The sequence below is a fragment of the Glarea lozoyensis genome (assembly GCF_000409485.1).
Source record: "Glarea lozoyensis ATCC 20868 chromosome Unknown GLAREA3, whole genome shotgun sequence".
Taxonomy (NCBI): Eukaryota; Fungi; Ascomycota; class Leotiomycetes; order Helotiales; family Helotiaceae; genus Glarea; species Glarea lozoyensis.
In genome coordinates, this window is record NW_007360998.1 from 141,807 (window position 1) to 159,231 (window position 17,425).

The window sequence follows — 17,425 nt, forward strand, 5'->3', positions numbered from 1 at the left end:
AGCGCCGTGAATACGGGGCATCGAGCATCATTCTTTTCAAACTTTCCATCATCTTCGTATTTTCTACAGTTCTTTGCAGCTCTTCCAAATCGTGTTTGCCGTCGCGCTTTCTATTGCCGCCGCCCGGATACGAAGTACAATGACAGTTCAGGGCACCGGACACGACATCTCTGTGATACCCTCTCCAGTTACCAGATCCAGCGACCTGGAACAGCGGATGGGGCAGCATAACGGGGTTGATCTTGATGCGACCAGTAAGGCTGCATGTGGTGGGAGGGTAGTGGGGAGACGGGCAGATGCTGTGTTTCATCCGGATTTTGGTTGTGCCATAGGAGGGCAGGGAGGATTCTGCAGAGTTGGTGTTGTAAACGTCCAAGATGAGAAGTCCGAAATGGGCTGCCGAGATGCCACGCCGGCGAGGTTTGTTGGTGGTTATTCTGCACCGAGATTGAGTTTACGGGGTACGATGACCAAGATGTTGGCAAATTACCACCAAGCCAGTAGTTGGAAGAAGCTCGTATTAGAACAATGATTTGAATTTAGCAACACAAAGCATCGCTTGGGAAGTTATGATTCTCATTATCCCTTTGACCTATTTCGAGTAACTCACTTGGTCATGCCCTTGGTCTGCCTCGTACCTGCGTCAAAGCCGCTTCTCCCTTCAAAGCCCGACTTCTTTGCGCTTCCAACACGAGATCATCTCAGGGTCTCCCTTTGGCGTCTCCGCCTTTACGATCTCCTTACGATGTCGAGGATTATCCTCCAACGTCTAACGACGGCTTGTCCAGTCACCGTCAATTGCCCGAGGAAACAAGCGTTAACCACCAATCAAACCTCCCACTGACACTTCCCCTTGTTTGACCTGCCACCGCCGCCTCCATTAGCGGCAGGGACTCCCGCAGGGCTGTGCTGATGGGACGTGTGATTAATCGGGGTAGCAGAGGGTATCCTGAATCACAATCTGCTCAGAAGCTGCCAAATCGTGCTCGTCATGAGCAGAATATCGCTCAAACAATAAAATGACAGGGGCAGTCTAGTCACATCCCCATCATCAGACCACCGCATGGATCACAACCTCCTTTTGCTTATTACTCCAACTCGCCCTCTCGCTCCTTTGAACTGCACTCCTCGTTTTGAAATATTCATCAGCTCTTCTCGGTTTCTTTCATCCCTCTTTCCCAAATAATACACTTGTCAACTCGCCCACATTCGTTTAGGAGCGTTGTCGTTTTCCACTTTCTACATTCTTCGCCGTTGCTCATAACAACAGCAAACAAACAACAATACTACCACATCGTTTTTGAAACCGAAAAGAGTCGACACATAGACAGATACAGTAACACATTAACATCACCAGAATCACTTCAACATCTTCAACATGCGCACCTCACTTTCCGCAGCGACAATTTTCCTGTCTGCTCTCCAACTAGCAACAGCCCAGACCTTCACAGACTGCGATCCCACAAAAAAGAGTACGTGGCCCAAGAATACCGATCTTGATCACAACTAACAATCTCCACAGCTTGCCCAGCAAACCCAGGTCTTGGAGGAACTGTCGAAACCGACTTCACAAAGGGAAAGAATGATGCGTGGACCTACGCCGATGGCACGACCATAAACTACGACCCAGCAAAGGGAGCTGTCTTCAGCATCGCCAAATCCACCAACGCTCCAACCATGGCCTTTTCAAAGTACATCATGTTCGGCAAGGTTTCCGTCGTCATGCAAGCCGCACCAGGTGCCGGAATTGTCAGCTCATTCATCCTCGAATCGGCTGATCTCGACGAGATTGATTGGGAGTGGATCGGAGCCGTCGACATGGACGCGCAATCCAACTTCTTCGGCAAGGGAAACACGTCCTCCTACGACCGTGGAGCCCACCACGCCATGCCCGTCTCTCCAGGCGCAGTCAACGGTTTCCACACCTACGAGATTGACTGGAACAAAGACGCTATCAAATGGTCTATTGATGGAAACTCCGTTCGCACGCTCCCATACTCCTCCCCTCTCGCTCTCGGAGGCCAGAACTACCCCCAGACTCCAATGAAAGTCAAGATGGGCTCGTGGGTCGGTTGCGCAAGCAAAGAAGCCGCCAGCGACCCAAAGACGCAAGGAACCTGTGAGTGGGCATCTGGACCAGCTGATTTTGCATCCGGACCCTTCGACATGTACGTCAAGAGCGTGACGATCCAGGATTACGGATGCGGAGGAGATTACACGTACAGCGACATGACCGGATCCTACCAATCAATCAAATCCTCCGGAAAGTGCGACGGAAACGCCAACACCGTCGTCTCGTCCTCGGAATCCGTCCCTGCTATCACCGGGTCTGCTACTGGCTCAGTCACCTCCACCGGCTCAGCAGTTTCCACTTCCGTCTCTACGACTGCTAAATCTTCATCTGCGTCCGCTTCTGCGTCTGCGTCTGGTTCTAGCACCCTCACCAGCGCCGTCAAGGAAGCCACCCAAGCTGCCGCCGCCAACGGCACAGGAACCGTCCGTCCATCCCTCAACACGGCCGTCTCCCCCGTCCCAACAGGTCCTTCAGCATCTGCTTCCAACGCCGCAGCCGCTGCGACCGCTGCCAGCGGCGCGAGCAGACCAAGCCACAAGTACGGCGCGATGGATATCGGTGTCATGGTTCTTGGTCTGGGATTGGGCTATTTGGTCATGTAATTGTTCGTTGAGGTGTTTTTGATTCGAGTGTGCAGGGGAAGGGCGGTGCGAGTGTATTATACCCTTAAATTGCTGTTTTTTGCGAGGGAGTGGAGGTGAGAGGGGTTTCGTTTGTATGGTAGGTAGGATAGAAGATGATTAAAGAAGAGCATTTGTTACAACTTTCTTTTTTTGGTGTCAGCATCAAGGGGTTTTTAAAATGTGAGGGAAAGGGATTAAAGCTGTGCTTGATCTTCTTGAGCATGAGCGTGACTTGGGGCATTCTAGGGAGTTTTTTCTTGTTTATCATAGTCAGACAGATTTTATAATAATTCCATATCTCCAAAAGAACACACCTTCATTTGTCACGACCGTTTGTGATTTTGAATGACAGATTAAAATCTCATCTCTATCAAAGACTTTCATTTCCTCCTACTGATTAAGTGTACTCTTTACCACGAACCTTGTATCCTACCACTCAAGTGTACATGCTGATCCTGCAGTGTTACGGCAAACGAGAAAATCAAAGAGTATCCTAACTAAACTTCCTAGAGCTTACGCAGGGTACTATGTGCTATTAGCCGGAACACGGGATGCGGATATACATCCAGACCTTCTCTCCTAGCCGAGAATAAAGTCTGACGAGATACCTTATTTGGATGCCTTGGTATATAGTCTAGAATACTGGACAATCACCCAGACGTTCCGAACTTGATACTTTACCGTGGGTTTTTTTATTGGAGTACGGAATACATAGACCAACTACTTCGTCGTGCTACCAACGTGATGTTCTAGCGAACTTGCAATGTGCGCAATGATCTTGAAATCAAAATCGTCAACCGCGTTCCGTGCGGTTTTGATGTGTGCATGTGTATACTCTACATTCTAGCTCGGGGGAGGGAGAGTGTATTTATAGGAAGGCCGCTCGGGCAGGGAGGGAGTGGAATTTCGTGTCGAGGAAGTGGGGGAATTATGTCGAGTTGTGTGAGAAGTCTAGGCTGTGTAGGTTTTGAGGAGAGGTTTGGCTGTGATAGTATTAGGTAAAGACTTCATCAACTTGAGTTTCTTCCTCCCAATTTTGTCATTTTCTCCTTTGGCTCTACCGAATTGCGAGGTGGGACATGATGTCGAAGAACTTGTGTATCGTATTGCTTCTGAACAAGGATTCGGCGCTATCAACTTGATATCAACATACCTTCGTCGACGATCCTTCTATTAGGAATGTTGAAGTGCAATTCACTTGTTTAGAGAACCCTATAGTATAACCTACTATGCAGATGTTCTTAGGTAGTTTGGTAGCAAAGGAGCTCATGTCGAATATTCCGCGTCCTCTAACCTTTTCGCTTAGTAAAGTAAACAGAACCATCGAAAATCAGATAACTTTCAAAACTCCTTTAAGAAGGTTGTACGATTTTCTTACCAAGATCATAGGAAGGCCACAGGCTGCATAGATTGGCAATAGTAAGAAGTCCAAGTGCCAGGACCAGAAGCGTAGAAAAAGCAAACACTGTCAACCCCTAAAAGAAAATTGTACGGCGTACAACTTTCCTGACAGGGGCCATGACACGAAAACCGGTCGTACATTGTTTTGATGGTACCTTTCCCTATACATTTAGCGGAGCGAACAGAAAAATAGAAAAAGTAAATATTGTGCTCCCCCCTGCAACAAAGTTCGTACAACTTTTGAGCCAGGACATTCTGGTCCGGCGCATAAAGTGAAGGCTTCAGGCTGTAAAGATAAACAATAATTTCTTTTTCTCTGCTCCCTGAGTTCGATTCTGGGAAGAGACCTCAATCCCTGCGCAAAATTTGTACGACGTATAATTTTCTGACGAAAAGAAAATCAGGGGCGGCGAGTTGAATAATACAAACCATATAGACTACAGTTATCTTTTTCATCCTCCAGTTCATTATCTATCCTCCATCTAGTAAGGATCGAAGTTCCTCGATACCTACCTAGGTACTCTTGAAGGACTTTGCATGCGGCATGCAAATCTGGCAGGGATTTGTGGCAAAGTACAAATATCTGAAATTCCCCGTCTTCCCCAATACGAGTCCTCCAGAAATTCTTGACCTGAGCCTCGCAACCGTAGTAGTCCCAAAATTCTTAGATCCTACTGGTCGATTTGTCGCTGTAAAATCATTGTCCTATTTCCGTAGATGATCTGCAATCCGCAGGGATGAGTTGGAATGAAATGTGGCGTAAGTAACGTGAAAGAGAGGGGTTAGTTCGCTAAATCCAACCTTGGAAGGGAAATGAGCGACAAAATTCAACGACATGTCTCTCATGATTGCGAAGGATTTGAGTGACTATAGTGAGGAAGCAAAAAACCACATAAAAAAGTTTATAGATGGTTGGTTTGCGTGCGGACTTTGAGTGATGGAAGCCAGAAATAGCTGGCAATGAAAGGTATGACGTATTTGTAAAGAATTCCAGGTTGTTGGAGAAGGCAAGACCACATTGAAAACCCTCGCGACTATTCGCTATTGTTTTGATGTCTTGCTAATTCTGAAATAGATCGTGGGTATTTGGTTCTGGATTGGTGCGGATAAGTGGTAGAAGAGCGCTCGTTTGATGTTGACAAAGCTTGCACCTTGACAACCCGATACATCCGCTTTGTGGTCGATTAATGACCACCCCGTGCTTGACAGACGGGGTGTTTGTGTTTGTTAGGGTGTTTGTGAGGAACCTTTTTGCATGGAATGAACCTATAAGCGTTACTACGGTTAGAAAGTTCATGGACATGTAGAGGTTACCACGAATTCTTCCATCAACCGAGCCATCGATGGATGGGAGCTTTCTCTACAGCCAGGACGACGATCTACCACTTCAAAAATGTCCTTGCCCATCTCAACTCATCTAAGTGTTACAATCTTATATGGTTTATCTTCTTCATAGAAAGCCAACATGGGCTTCGAGGGTGTGCTGGAGAATATTGCCCTCCATAATGCCCCACCCACAAAAGCCTCTATCGCACTTGCCTCGAATCTTAATTACTCGCTTTATGTGCCTCGAGAACCTCTGCGATCGAAATGCTGCTACTCTTGTTGGCCAGTGGTGCCGACAGAGCTGGAGGATGTGCGAAAGGTGTCGTCGACCGGTCGGTATCCAGATCTGCGACGGCGTTTCTGGAGTTGGGTCTATTCTGGGATAATGCTAGGTATTTATAGCCAGCTCCTTCAGTCTTTCATGCTCTATGTTTTGATTGAGTGCTCGCCGTCAGTATTTGTTACCCTTCAACCCTTGAATCACTGAACGACGACTTCGTTATCAGTTGGCTCGTTCGATGAGGTAAACCTCGATATCCTTGCTTGTTGCGCGCGTGTTATCAGCTCGCACGTTGCTTCATTTTGGCACAGTCTGCATCGTTCGCCATGTGTGACGGTCAGCCATGGGTTGCGGCTGCTTTCTTTCTCTGCAACGAGACTGGCTGTCAAGCAGGATGCCTGGTGGTTGTGCGCTGATTCCTGGAGAGGCGTCCTTGTAGGTCTTTGTTTTCTGTATTTCTTATCTTGATCCAATGAGCATGCAATCGTTTCACAATCCAAACCTGTTGCGTTGTAAGGTTTCGTTGATGGAGGTAAAGAGGATGATAATGGCCTAGCTAAAGAAACACCACATTAGCAACAAGGCACATGTATCAGAAGTACCAGCGGAGATTCCAACGATCTAGACTCGATGCAGACTGTCTTCCTCATGTCGTGAGAAGCTTGGAAACAGCATACCTTCTTGGGATGACACTCCACGGACAAAGCGTGGCATTCAATGCTGGTACCTCTGGTATGTCCGCATCTTGCCTGCTCTGGAAGGACTGGCGAGTACATTGTGCATGTACAGCACCGTTTGCAACTGCAGCGGATTGCTGATGCATCTATCAACAAGTGGATGGCGACGCGATACATTGTGCGATGGGAGCGAGGAGTGTCGGCATGGTTAGGGGGACTTTATGGGGACCGATTCTGACCGCGACTTACCTCTGCCATCCGAGCATTCACATCCTCCACAACTCACTCGCACCGAACTTAACAAAGTTAGCGGGACTATCTCGCGACACTAAGTTGCTTCCACCAGTGCATTTATTTGATCTTCCCCGGAAGCCAATATTCTGTGTTCGCAAACCGCCAAACCGACATTGCATCATCCTTTGCCGACCTATCTCTCCTCACCTTTACCGGTTCACTCGTGGACTATATCCGTCCAGCAGGCTCACAAGTGAACCGGGCATCTTGCTATTATTGCTGGAAGCAACTTCACCATCGCCTGCAACACCGCCATCTTCTCACCTTCGAGTCCGGGTATCTGGCAGCTTTACACCCCTCGACAGGTACGGCCCGCCCATACATTTCTCATACCGGTTATCTATATTTTCTCCTGGGCTGCAAGCACCAACAACTTCCGTTGATGTCTCTCAACCCGTAGATCTGAATGACTTCGATGTTCGGTCCCCTGATTCGCAACCAAATTAACCATCTACTGCCACAGGCTGGCTCGAATTAATCCAGGAATCTCGCTACGGTTTGTTCAGTTCCATCTATCACCAGCTGGTGTTCTTGCGCTTGCTAATTCAACAGGACGTTCATAGCTGCCACTACACCTGCTTTGCCTTCCAACTAACAAGCATACCTTAATCGCTTTCAACCGCTACCATGCGCACAAGGCGCAAGACACAAAACACCCTTGCGGCTCAATCTCCAGCCGGCAAACGTAAATTAGAAGTACAAACAACTTACGAAGGAGGCTTTTTGTTGGGGGTTGCGGAATTGGACCGAGATGCAGTGGATGAAGTCGCTCGTGTTCTCAAACGACCACGATATGAACCTTCAGACAAGATTAGTGAAATAATTTGCGGAAAGAACGTGGTCGAACTCAGCAAAGGCTGGAATAAGATGGATAAGATCTTCAATAAAATACCATCCGAGGCATGTTCTATCATCCCCTCAAACCCCATTACCTTCTCGGTTTCACAGTCTAAATGTTGATGGATTGAGTTTCACTCTTTCACCACATCTTGCTTCCAGAGAAGCTTGTTGTGGCAGGCCTCGAGCTGATCTTACCATCTGCACAGCTTCTCCTGCGCGATCCTCTTTGCAATTCTTGACGGTCAAAGAATCACAGGCTAACTCGCATGATCTCCAGGTCCATCAAAAGATTGCTGAAAGACTTCCTTCGGATCGTGACATTACCAACTATTCCGTTGTTTGCCCAAAGACATTGGTAGCAATTGATCCACGGTTCTGGCGAAGATTCTTTATGGAGAAATATGATTATCCCAATAACTACGATGCCAACAAAGACCCGAACGGGACCAAGCTTTACAACCTGTTTCGATATCGCCAATCGGTCCTCAGTAGCTTCACCCTTTTCGATCTCCGGAATTACCGCATCAACGACGATATTATCGGCGTTCAGAGAAATAATCAAGGCGAATTTCTAAAGGTTTTGCATGGCATGATTATCGGTAGGTGCACAATTACCCGCTGACTTCTCTTACTAATGATACTAGAAATGGACTCAAAAATGTCGTATGAATCTGGTGAATACCGACTCCGAGGGCGTAACCTAGACATAATTCGCAGCCTCGTCACAAACGACGGATCCGGTCCATATGTAGACATCATCGACTCTATACTCAGTGTAGATGCCTCCAACATTCGAATCGCATTCGAAGACAGAAGGATTAATGAGACGTTGGTCTTTGTTCTCCAACTGGTCCTCACAGCAATGTCTCTGCATCCGAATATGTGTAACAGCAAGGTGTGCCATTTCGACCTTTCACAGCTCATGACATATGCAACCGCGGCACATCAGCCGGTATTCAAAGGAAAGTACAAAGAACAGATCAACGCGCTCTGGCTCCTCTACACAGCCAATTTCTTCAAGTTTCATTTGAAGTCCGCTGGCGAAGGTATCATGGCACATGCTTATTCTAACATGGACGACCATCAATATCCTTCTATGTGGGAAGGAAAGATCAAAGCGGGTACTCAACCATTGCAAAGGTTTTGGAAAGGTGCCCACAGTAAGTTCGGTTCCTACGTCCCTTCTTTACCGATGCTGATCACAAGATAGCGTTCCTGAGCATGCGTGATCTTATCAGTCTCAGAAATGAGAATGGTGATCATGAAAATGAAAACATCTACTCTGACTCACTTGATTCCCATGATCAGATTTTCCAGGTATGTATAATCATGCTACTATATGGTAAAGGTGCTAAGATCAGGGAGGACATGGAAATACTTTTTAGCCAAGAACAGGCTTCCAAGCTATGGAGCAGCAAGTGCGAGGAGGCTCTTCAAAGCGATCCATTTATCAATCCGCGTCCTCGATCTCCCAAGAAGACCAAGAAGTCAGGGAAGGGTGCACCATCATCCAGTAGAACAACCCGCCAAACAGACAAACGCAACGCTCGACCCGACGACGCCAAACATCTTATCAAACCAGAATTTCTCTCCTTTTACGGCGTTGCTCATGATAGCAGAACAGCTTACTTTTATGGTCGCATTCACGCCTTACCACCACAGCAAAATATCCATGGCTTCCAACGCATTGTCTTGAAGAAGTTTTACCTTGATGATTATGGAGAATTCAGCGAGGATGTTTACTACTACGAGGGCTGTGTCTTTCCTGGTGGAAAAGTCATCGCTGGACGATGGTGGAATGCAAATCATGATCCTAGATTGATTGACACCATGTCCGGCCCTTTCCTTTGGTGGGGTGTTGACGAAAGTGCAAGAGCCGAACCGAACGATTCCGAGGCCATTCTTGCATTTGCGGCTCTTCATCACCACTAATCCGCCTTCTTCCTACATCATTCGAAATAGACTACCACATAGACTATCTTCTACATGGGTATTGGGCGTTATTATCATTCGAGGCATGACTGGCAGAGCGGAAGTCATGGTCAACATCGAATTGCGAGTCGCGATTTATTATTTCTTTTTCTACTTTTGGCATAATTACACACAACGCGGGAGTTACAATATTCCACCTCATTCATTATATCCACATAACGGGCCTCATATCGCCGACTTTGCGAAACACATTCATTTTAATTTAGCATATCACCAACATCACACAGTCTTTACCAAGAATTCACCTAGCGATTTCTTTTTTTCTTCGTCATTTCAATAGCGTCCCAATAGAGATTTCATTGTTTTTTGGGGGGGAGCGGTAATTGTTGAGGGTTTCTGGGGCGGAGGCGTAGGAAAACTGGGGGATGGGGATGGGGATGGGGATTGTGATGGAGTGATAGGGCATGGGGTAATGGGAGGGGAAGGGAGGAAATAGGAACAATTTGGTTTAGTGGTTCCGGCTTGGGTTTTGTATGTAGTTAGTTATTAGGGTGAAGCGTGCGATCGCGTTAATCAATGGGAGAGGGTGACTTTCTATACTGAGTACGCTTTGTGAAGTGAGATATAGTGAGTGGGATGTGGTTCATGTGATGATATGTTGCCAATCTGATGAATCTCTCTATTGGGTTGTACTTGAACTAGGACGTTTGTCCATGTCAATAGGCGTTGGGATATAAATTAAGATGACCTGCAAAATCAACTAATGTCAAATTATTTGCAATGCCAAGTTATTTGCCTAAACAAAAAGTGTCGAATTCCAACTCTTTCGTCTCCTCGAGTCGGATAAGTATTATTACCAAAGATGTTCATGATGACCCTTTATCAGATATTCGCATGTGTGACATCGGAAGTGAGATTGGAATATCGTGATTCTAAGCTAGCTCTCAAAGGAGTTGGTCTTTGGAAATCATGGTATTGGGAGAAGGGCTTGTTGTTGAAGGTTGGGGTTCTGGGAAGTTGGGGTTCAGTCTTCTTCACAGCCTCTGGGTGCGGGAGTTGACCAATGTGTATGTCTTCACAAGTACGAGGAACCCATATGTGGGGTAGTAATCGCGCTTTCATGCTATAAAACAGAACTATGCTGCTTTTCTCTCCATTCCATTTGCGCCAGAAATCACGAACCTCGCCATCTACAACTTGCCAACCCCCCAAACTCACATCTAATCCTCGATATTCTTAACACACTCCCACTCCCCCTTCAAATTCTCCTTCCACAAACTAACCCGATTATCGCCCGCCGAAACCGCAAGCACATTCCCGCTCAAACTCCAGCTAACCCTCCACAGCACCACCTCAAATGGCAAGATCTTGCTATTCCACACCCCAGGGTTACTCGGATCGCTCGTCCAAATCCGCACCGTCTTGTCTTGCGACGCAGACGCAATATAACTCTTCTGCAACACCGTCGGGCTCCACGCCACATCACGAACCCAATCCGTATGTCCCTGCAACGGCGCCCCCTCCGCCTTATACGACTGCGACGCCTGATCAAACGCCCAAATCCTCAACACATTATCACTCCCCCCCGTGACAAACCTCCTCATCCCGCCCTGTCCACCCGCCGAACTCACCAAACTCCCAGGCGCCGTACTAGGAGCCCAGCTCACAGAGTTAACTCCAATACCATGCGCCTGGAAGATCTTGTGATCCATACTATTATCCTTGAATTCCAACACGCTGACATTCCCATCGCTGCTCGCGCACGCGAGGAGACAGCCGGATTCGTGCGGCGACCACGAGATGATATTCACGCTTGCGGTGTGCAGGGCGAAATCGAAGATTTTCGTCCATGACGTCCCGGTTTCGCGCCAGATGAAGACTTTACCGTCGTAGCTGGCTGAGGCGAGGATGTTGCCGTATTTCGGGTGCGCCCAGGAGATGGACCAGACGGCGCCTTCGTGTCTGTGGGGTGTTAGATGGGGAGGGTATGTGGGAGGGGGATGGTTACCCTTTGAGGGTTTCGGTGAGACGGTGCGTTTCCCCTTCTACTTCGAAGATCTTTACGGTGCGGTCTGAGGAGCAGGTTGCGAGGCGGCGGCCGTAGTAGTCGAGTACTGCGTCGTGCTACGTGTGTCAATTAGCTTTTGTGTGTTTATTCTTGGGGATGTGGTGTTTGCGACAAGATAGGTGGTGTAAGTGGTATTGGTAGGAGGAAGTGGAAACTTACAATCATGTCATCGTGGCCGCTGTTTGATATAACTTGTGCCATCTTGACTGTTATATCTGTTTGTGTGGTTTGGAGAGGTGGTGAGATGTGGAAAGAACAGTTTGTTCCAGCACTGCTTCGTCAAGTCAAGCTCACTGCCAGCCTGTCGAGAGTTCCTGAATTGGCAGGGGGCGGCCATTTGTTTCTCCTGATCCGTTCTCTGTGGGGGCGCTGGCTCAAGAATTGATGTGGCGTCCCCGAAATCTAGCCGGCTAATGGCGGGGGATTATCACGAGCTGGGGAACCTTCGTCATTGTTAAGCAATTACATCTTGACTTCTGTGCTTCTTCACTTTTGCCTTTCTTAAGCTGAGAGTTGCGTCTATTGACTTCCCAAGCATACAGCTATTATATTTGTACATCTATCCAAACCCTCACTCAATCCAATACAAGAGACACATAGAACTAGCTCTCAAAACAACCTCGGCTGGTCGCAAGCGGTTTCCCGAAATCATACAACTTTTTGTTCCCAGACAATCATTTGTATTGACAAGACGACGACGACGCTCCGAAACATACGCACTCTTTAGAAAGAAACGAACGAACAAGCCCTCAGCCACAAACAATCGGCTTTCAAATCAGCCACAAGAAAGCTCGCGAATCGCCGAATCGCCCTACGAACAAACCCTTAGTACCAACCTAGCTCACACGAACACACACATCGGGAACGATCATAATCTCGATCAATTCGCAGGCACGTCATACCTGGACTGCTAGTTGAATCGCATTATATATAAGACTGAGAAGGAGCGACGCAGCGACGGGACGTCTAAAACTTACATCCAGTTCAGATTTCGCACTCTCGAAGACGACAAACTACACCACAATTGGTTGCGCAAGTTGTAGGGAACAAGTGTCGGTGGTCAAGTGGTTGGGGCAAGACGTGACGAGCAAGCTCAACTGTTGGAATACGCAGGCGAATTATTCAGTACTGACTTTCTCAAGCGGGTACGCGGTAGAGAAGCACAGAAAGTCGAGCCGAAATAGCCCGCGTGAATAGTTCTGGTATCAGTCCAGTATTTACTTTCAAATACACGACCGCTCCTTGCTCTCTGCTTTCGCGCGAGCAAAACAGCTACAAAGATGGCAGACTCTATGTGTGGCCCATCGAACGCCTTGAATACGTTTCAGAAGCATACCTCTATAGATCGTACATTGCAGCAAGATCGTCTGGTCTCAAGGCAATCGCCTTCAAACGTAAGTTGTAGCAAAATTTTCCATGCGATAATGACTAACAGTAAAAGGGTTTCCGTTCTGCGCCGGGTCCGAATGCGAATCTGATTCAACCTGAATTCGAGGCTTTCCAAGCTGGTGTACCATCCTTCGAACAACACACGTTCTCTCCCTCTCCCCAAAATTTTGGCCATGCTCCTCCAAACTTCCAGCAAGCTGGGCCTGCGAATTGGGCTTCTGATTTTCAGCGTATGAATGTCTCGAGTCCTCCTCCCCAGCAAGTACAAGGTTATATCCCATCGCAGCAATCTGGTGGGGCAGGGTGGCATCAAGAGTTTGCTCAGCAGCATGATCAGGCTCAGAGAAATAACCAAGGCCCTGTTCAGGGAATGGGTATGGGTTCTGGACAAGGCTACTACCCACAAGCGTCGGGTTTGAATATTGCTCATCAGCAGTTTGGGGATTTACATTCACAGTTATTATCTCAGTTGCAGTTCTCGCCGCCTCAGCAAGCTCAGCCCGAAGCCTTTGATGAGGCCGCATTTGCCAGGGCCTTTGATGAAGCAGCACAGCTTGAAACTGCTAGCGGAGGCACCGTTGCAGAAGCCACCGTTGCGGAAGCCACCGTTACAGAAGACAGTCTTGCCAAAGAAACTTCTGAATCTGAGTTGGAAAGATTACAACGAAGTCATCATAAAATGTTCGTAGAGCCTAATGATAAGAGACTAGCAGAATCGCGTCTTAGGCAAGCCGAGTATGCTAGACAAATATCTCCACCTATTGGTGCCGATGCCATCCGTCCTCAAAACCAAGGCGAGCCAACTCAACAAGAACAACAAGAAGCACCTGATGACCTAGCCAGAACCGCCGGAAGCCTCCTCCGAAGCGTCCAGCATGATACGAGCGATAAATTTCAAGGAAGTCAGTTCCTAACTCTCATGCGTATGCTTCGCGACAAGGAAGTAGCTGTCCAAGGCGATGACATCGTCGGCACCGGATCTGCTGATGTGGAAGGTGATGCTGAGAGGGCCGTTGGCGATGCCCACGGTGCGAGACCAAGTGACTTCTTGGATATGTGGGATGCTGCACCTCTGCATGCATAGGTCTAGCGCAATCGCAAAAGCTTGTATATTCGATTATGGAACGGCGCATTGGAACTGGGTAATTGGAGTTGTGGTTGGGTCACGGTTCAACCACTGCGTATTTGAAGCCGACCATGGTTGTATTACACTATGATTGCATCACTGATTAAGCGGCAGTTGAGCTGCTGGCTTCTTCTGAATAGATTAAATATTCGTTACTTTGTTGATCATGACCCGTGAGCGTACTGAATTTGTCATCTGGAAGTAAGGCCAAATTCTTGAGGCCTCCTCGCTCAGCAACTTACCTAATAAGATGTATATCTCTCCATATATTTTCGCTCCAGTGCTCTTCCATAAAGCGTCCAAAGACGCACTTCGGCTATGATGAGGTCAAGTACCGTAAACCATCCCGCTTCCGCTTCAATTTTTCGAGCTTAATGAGAAAACTGATGAAAATGTGAAAAGCCCAAACACTTCCCCTTAGGGCCTTGGACCGCTCCCTCACGGCCTCATATTTAAGCATACATTCGACTAGAATTTCCAATCTCAAATCCAAGTGGAGGAGAGGTCTTCGACCTAAGCTGTGTGCTCTGTGGTCATTTGGTGTGGGTATTGAAGTCAGACAAAGTTTCATGTCGAGGTACTATTTGATTCACTTCATCAGCTCCGTTTTGAGTGTTGGCTTTGCGGATTGTGGGATGAGGGTGAAGTTGGAATCGGTGATAGGTATTCTTTCGGCAGCAGGCTCGAGTTCGAACTTTGATATGTGTTTCAAAAACTTCAGCAACCTATCTGATGACAGCTTCAAGACACATTACACCTCTTCTTCCTTCCAAGTAGCGACTTTATGTTGTTGAATCGGCTGCTTTGAGGTACTCTCCGAATGATGACCGGATGTTCTTGCGCGTTCTTCTTGATAAGTATCTGTGAGAAGAAGGATTGAATTTAAGGAATTTTTGACTGGAAATGGGGTAAGTTGGGGTTATTGCTTGGTTGCGTGGTCTCGGCTTTTGAGGTGTTGGTTTTATGGTTGGAAAGTTATTTGAAGGAAATTTAAGTCATAGGATAAGATCTAGTGTCTAGAGAGTTTGCAGATTTAGTTTTGAGAATGCACATAGCCCTTTTGTCAGTTTTTGATAGGCTGTGATGGCATGTGTGTAGGAGGGGAAGAAAGTCTTAGGTAAGTCATATTGTCCTAAACCTTAAGTCCAAAAAATGGAAGAAAACTAGATTTGGATACGACTATTTTTATTAATTAACTTCCCTCTTAGAACACACTCGAATCATTTCCTTATGAGAAACCCCTTTCAGTTCATAATTGACAATGTACTAACCCCTATAGGAAGACTATAAATTTGGACCCACAAACCTCCAATACAATCTCAAACCGATCGAGATCCATCCTGAAGCATGTGATGTAGTCCGGTCCTTAAGCTCTGTAACATGTACCTCATTCAACCTTAGGTTTTCAATTACCTGAAAATGAAAATATCGTCTCACTCGTACAGTCAAGTGAAGAATTTCTTTCTGGCACATGGTTTAGAATCGGTGGCAGACTTACTTTCGGCAGCGAATAGAGCTCTGTAACATCTAGTTCACTGTACTCCTCGATTGGGCAGTTGGTCTTCACTGTTCCACTGACTTTACTTTCAATAGAATCCTCTGGGCCTCTTTCGACCCTTTCCTTTACAATCGTCTAATATAAAGACAATTCTCCATCGATTGTAAAAATACCGCTGGCTGAGCTATGGCTTTCAGCATGCAGGCGAGAAAGTAGATTTTAAGGAGAGATTTCCAGGACCAGCAGCTACTGGACACGGTGATAAATCTCAAATTGCAGTTCTGTTTTAGATGTAGTACTCTAGTGATCGAGCGATTGTATTACAATTCTCTGTTTCTATATGGTACAAAGATAGCGATTAAATTTCGCCCACTAGCCATGTCTTGATGATAAACTGTGTAGGTTGCATAAATGGTTACCTTCGGAATTTCTTTGAAGATCAAATATACGGGTTAGGACTGTGAAGTTACTATGTCCACTTTTGGTATTTGGTATTTGGATGCTTTTTACACATAAAAATAGTAGTCTTCTAGGCAGACTGCTGTTGGTGTTATATTCATCAAACTATCATACCGAGACTGTACATCCATTAAGGATTTTTTAGAAAGTCTATGAAATATTTTCTTATCTTCCAAATGTCATATTGGCTTTCCAACATAGTACTTTCATCAACAGCCTAGGACAAACACGTTGCTTAACAGATAGTAACACACTAAATCTGCTTACAAGATTTGCTGGAATTAACTTCAATTACATTTTGATTACAACCTATAATGAATTAGCTTCAAATACCTTTTATACAACATTATCGCGTAAGATAGCCTCGAGACATAACAGACAAGTATACAGACCAAGAGCTGATATCCCTTTGTGCTGTGGGTCGTTAATTAAACAAGATAGCCCTAGTAATGTTTCCTAGAGTTTGCTTTGAAGTTTTGTTGTATGTACGAGTTTGAATTCGACTAACTACATATTTCCTATGTGATCTTTCCCAATTTGAAAGTTTTCGGTAGCAATTTATCTTTCGGCAGCAAACATACATTGCCCCTAAGAACGTGATTTACGATCTGCCGAATGAATTGTGCCAGTAGTTGCATACAAAAGTATGTGGAGAAGGAATCTGTATTTTCAGGATGACATTGGGTATGAACACACAGAGCGACAACTAAGTAAAAAACTTTTGAAAAACTAACTGTCTAAGGGGAAAAGACTAACAATAAGTTTACTATTAGTCTATCTTATAAGTGTGCTTCCCTCTTGTGGAAATCAGTTTTAAATGAGTTCTATAAGAAGTAATATTTAGTAGCTTTTTTAATGTATGTAAACACAACTGAAAGTCTAAAATGAAAAGCTTGTACCTTCTTATTTACTCCTCACCAAAAGTTCGCTATCTTGCACTTTACGAACAATTTTCACTTTAATTAGTAAAAAGGCAGGAAATGTATCCTTAAAGCTACTGTCGCTATCTAACAGCTAGACTATAGGTGACAGCCTCAGGAAAAAGAGTAACGGGAAGTGCAACCTCCTAGAAGTTCTATTCGTTAACCAATAATAGACTACAAGCCCAAATGATATCAACATATAATGTTTCTGTGAATGTGTACAAGAGTCCTTGACTTTCATTTCATGAAGTAAAGTAAGAGAAACGGTAACAAGGAAACTTTCGGCAGCAAAATCAGAGGTCTGAAATCCTTACATATAATCTCGGATAAATGTGTAATAGTTTGGTTTTTCAATTGCAATCATTGATTATTTCTGATAAGCAATTAGAGTTTCAAAGTCTTCGCGTGTGCCTTTATCATACCTCCACATTATCCCCCATCTGCATAGCAATAATCTTGTTTTACTTTATTAAATTGTTAGGAGATATTTATAAGCCCTTTTGTCAAAGCTTTTC

General features: G+C 46.0%; 5 protein-coding genes across 5 annotated transcripts; 4 read left to right on the forward strand and 1 right to left on the reverse strand.

Moving 5' to 3' along the window:
* Positions 1–139: 139 nt before the first annotated feature.
* Positions 140–532, forward strand: GLAREA_00052 (uncharacterized protein; the record flags this gene model as incomplete). The annotated part of the gene is made up of 1 exon (XM_008084812.1): positions 140–532. The coding sequence occupies one exon, from the start codon at positions 140–142 to the stop codon at positions 530–532; it is 393 nt and encodes a 130-aa protein (XP_008083003.1).
* Positions 533–1,378: 846 nt separating this feature from the next.
* On the forward strand, positions 1,379–2,676 carry GLAREA_00053 (Concanavalin A-like lectins/glucanase; the record flags this gene model as incomplete). Its single annotated transcript, XM_008084813.1, has 2 exons — positions 1,379–1,472; positions 1,523–2,676. The coding sequence occupies 2 exons, from the start codon at positions 1,379–1,381 to the stop codon at positions 2,674–2,676; spliced, it is 1,248 nt and encodes a 415-aa protein (XP_008083004.1).
* A 4,626-nt stretch (positions 2,677–7,302) lies between these two features.
* Positions 7,303–9,447, forward strand: GLAREA_00054 (uncharacterized protein; the record flags this gene model as incomplete). The annotated part of the gene is made up of 4 exons (XM_008084814.1): positions 7,303–7,579; positions 7,722–8,114; positions 8,160–8,675; positions 8,726–9,447. 4 exons carry the CDS (start codon positions 7,303–7,305, stop codon positions 9,445–9,447), a joined length of 1,908 nt encoding a protein of 635 aa, XP_008083005.1.
* Positions 9,448–10,667: 1,220 nt separating this feature from the next.
* Positions 10,668–11,716, reverse strand: GLAREA_00055 (WD40 repeat-like protein; the record flags this gene model as incomplete). The annotated part of the gene is made up of 3 exons (XM_008084815.1): positions 10,668–11,409; positions 11,456–11,571; positions 11,675–11,716. The coding sequence occupies 3 exons, from the start codon at positions 11,714–11,716 to the stop codon at positions 10,668–10,670; spliced, it is 900 nt and encodes a 299-aa protein (XP_008083006.1).
* Positions 11,717–12,795: 1,079 nt separating this feature from the next.
* GLAREA_00056 (uncharacterized protein) lies at positions 12,796–13,988 on the forward strand (the record flags this gene model as incomplete). The annotated part of the gene is made up of 2 exons (XM_008084816.1): positions 12,796–12,909; positions 12,957–13,988. The coding sequence occupies 2 exons, from the start codon at positions 12,796–12,798 to the stop codon at positions 13,986–13,988; spliced, it is 1,146 nt and encodes a 381-aa protein (XP_008083007.1).
* Between the last annotated feature and the right edge of the window lie 3,437 nt (positions 13,989–17,425).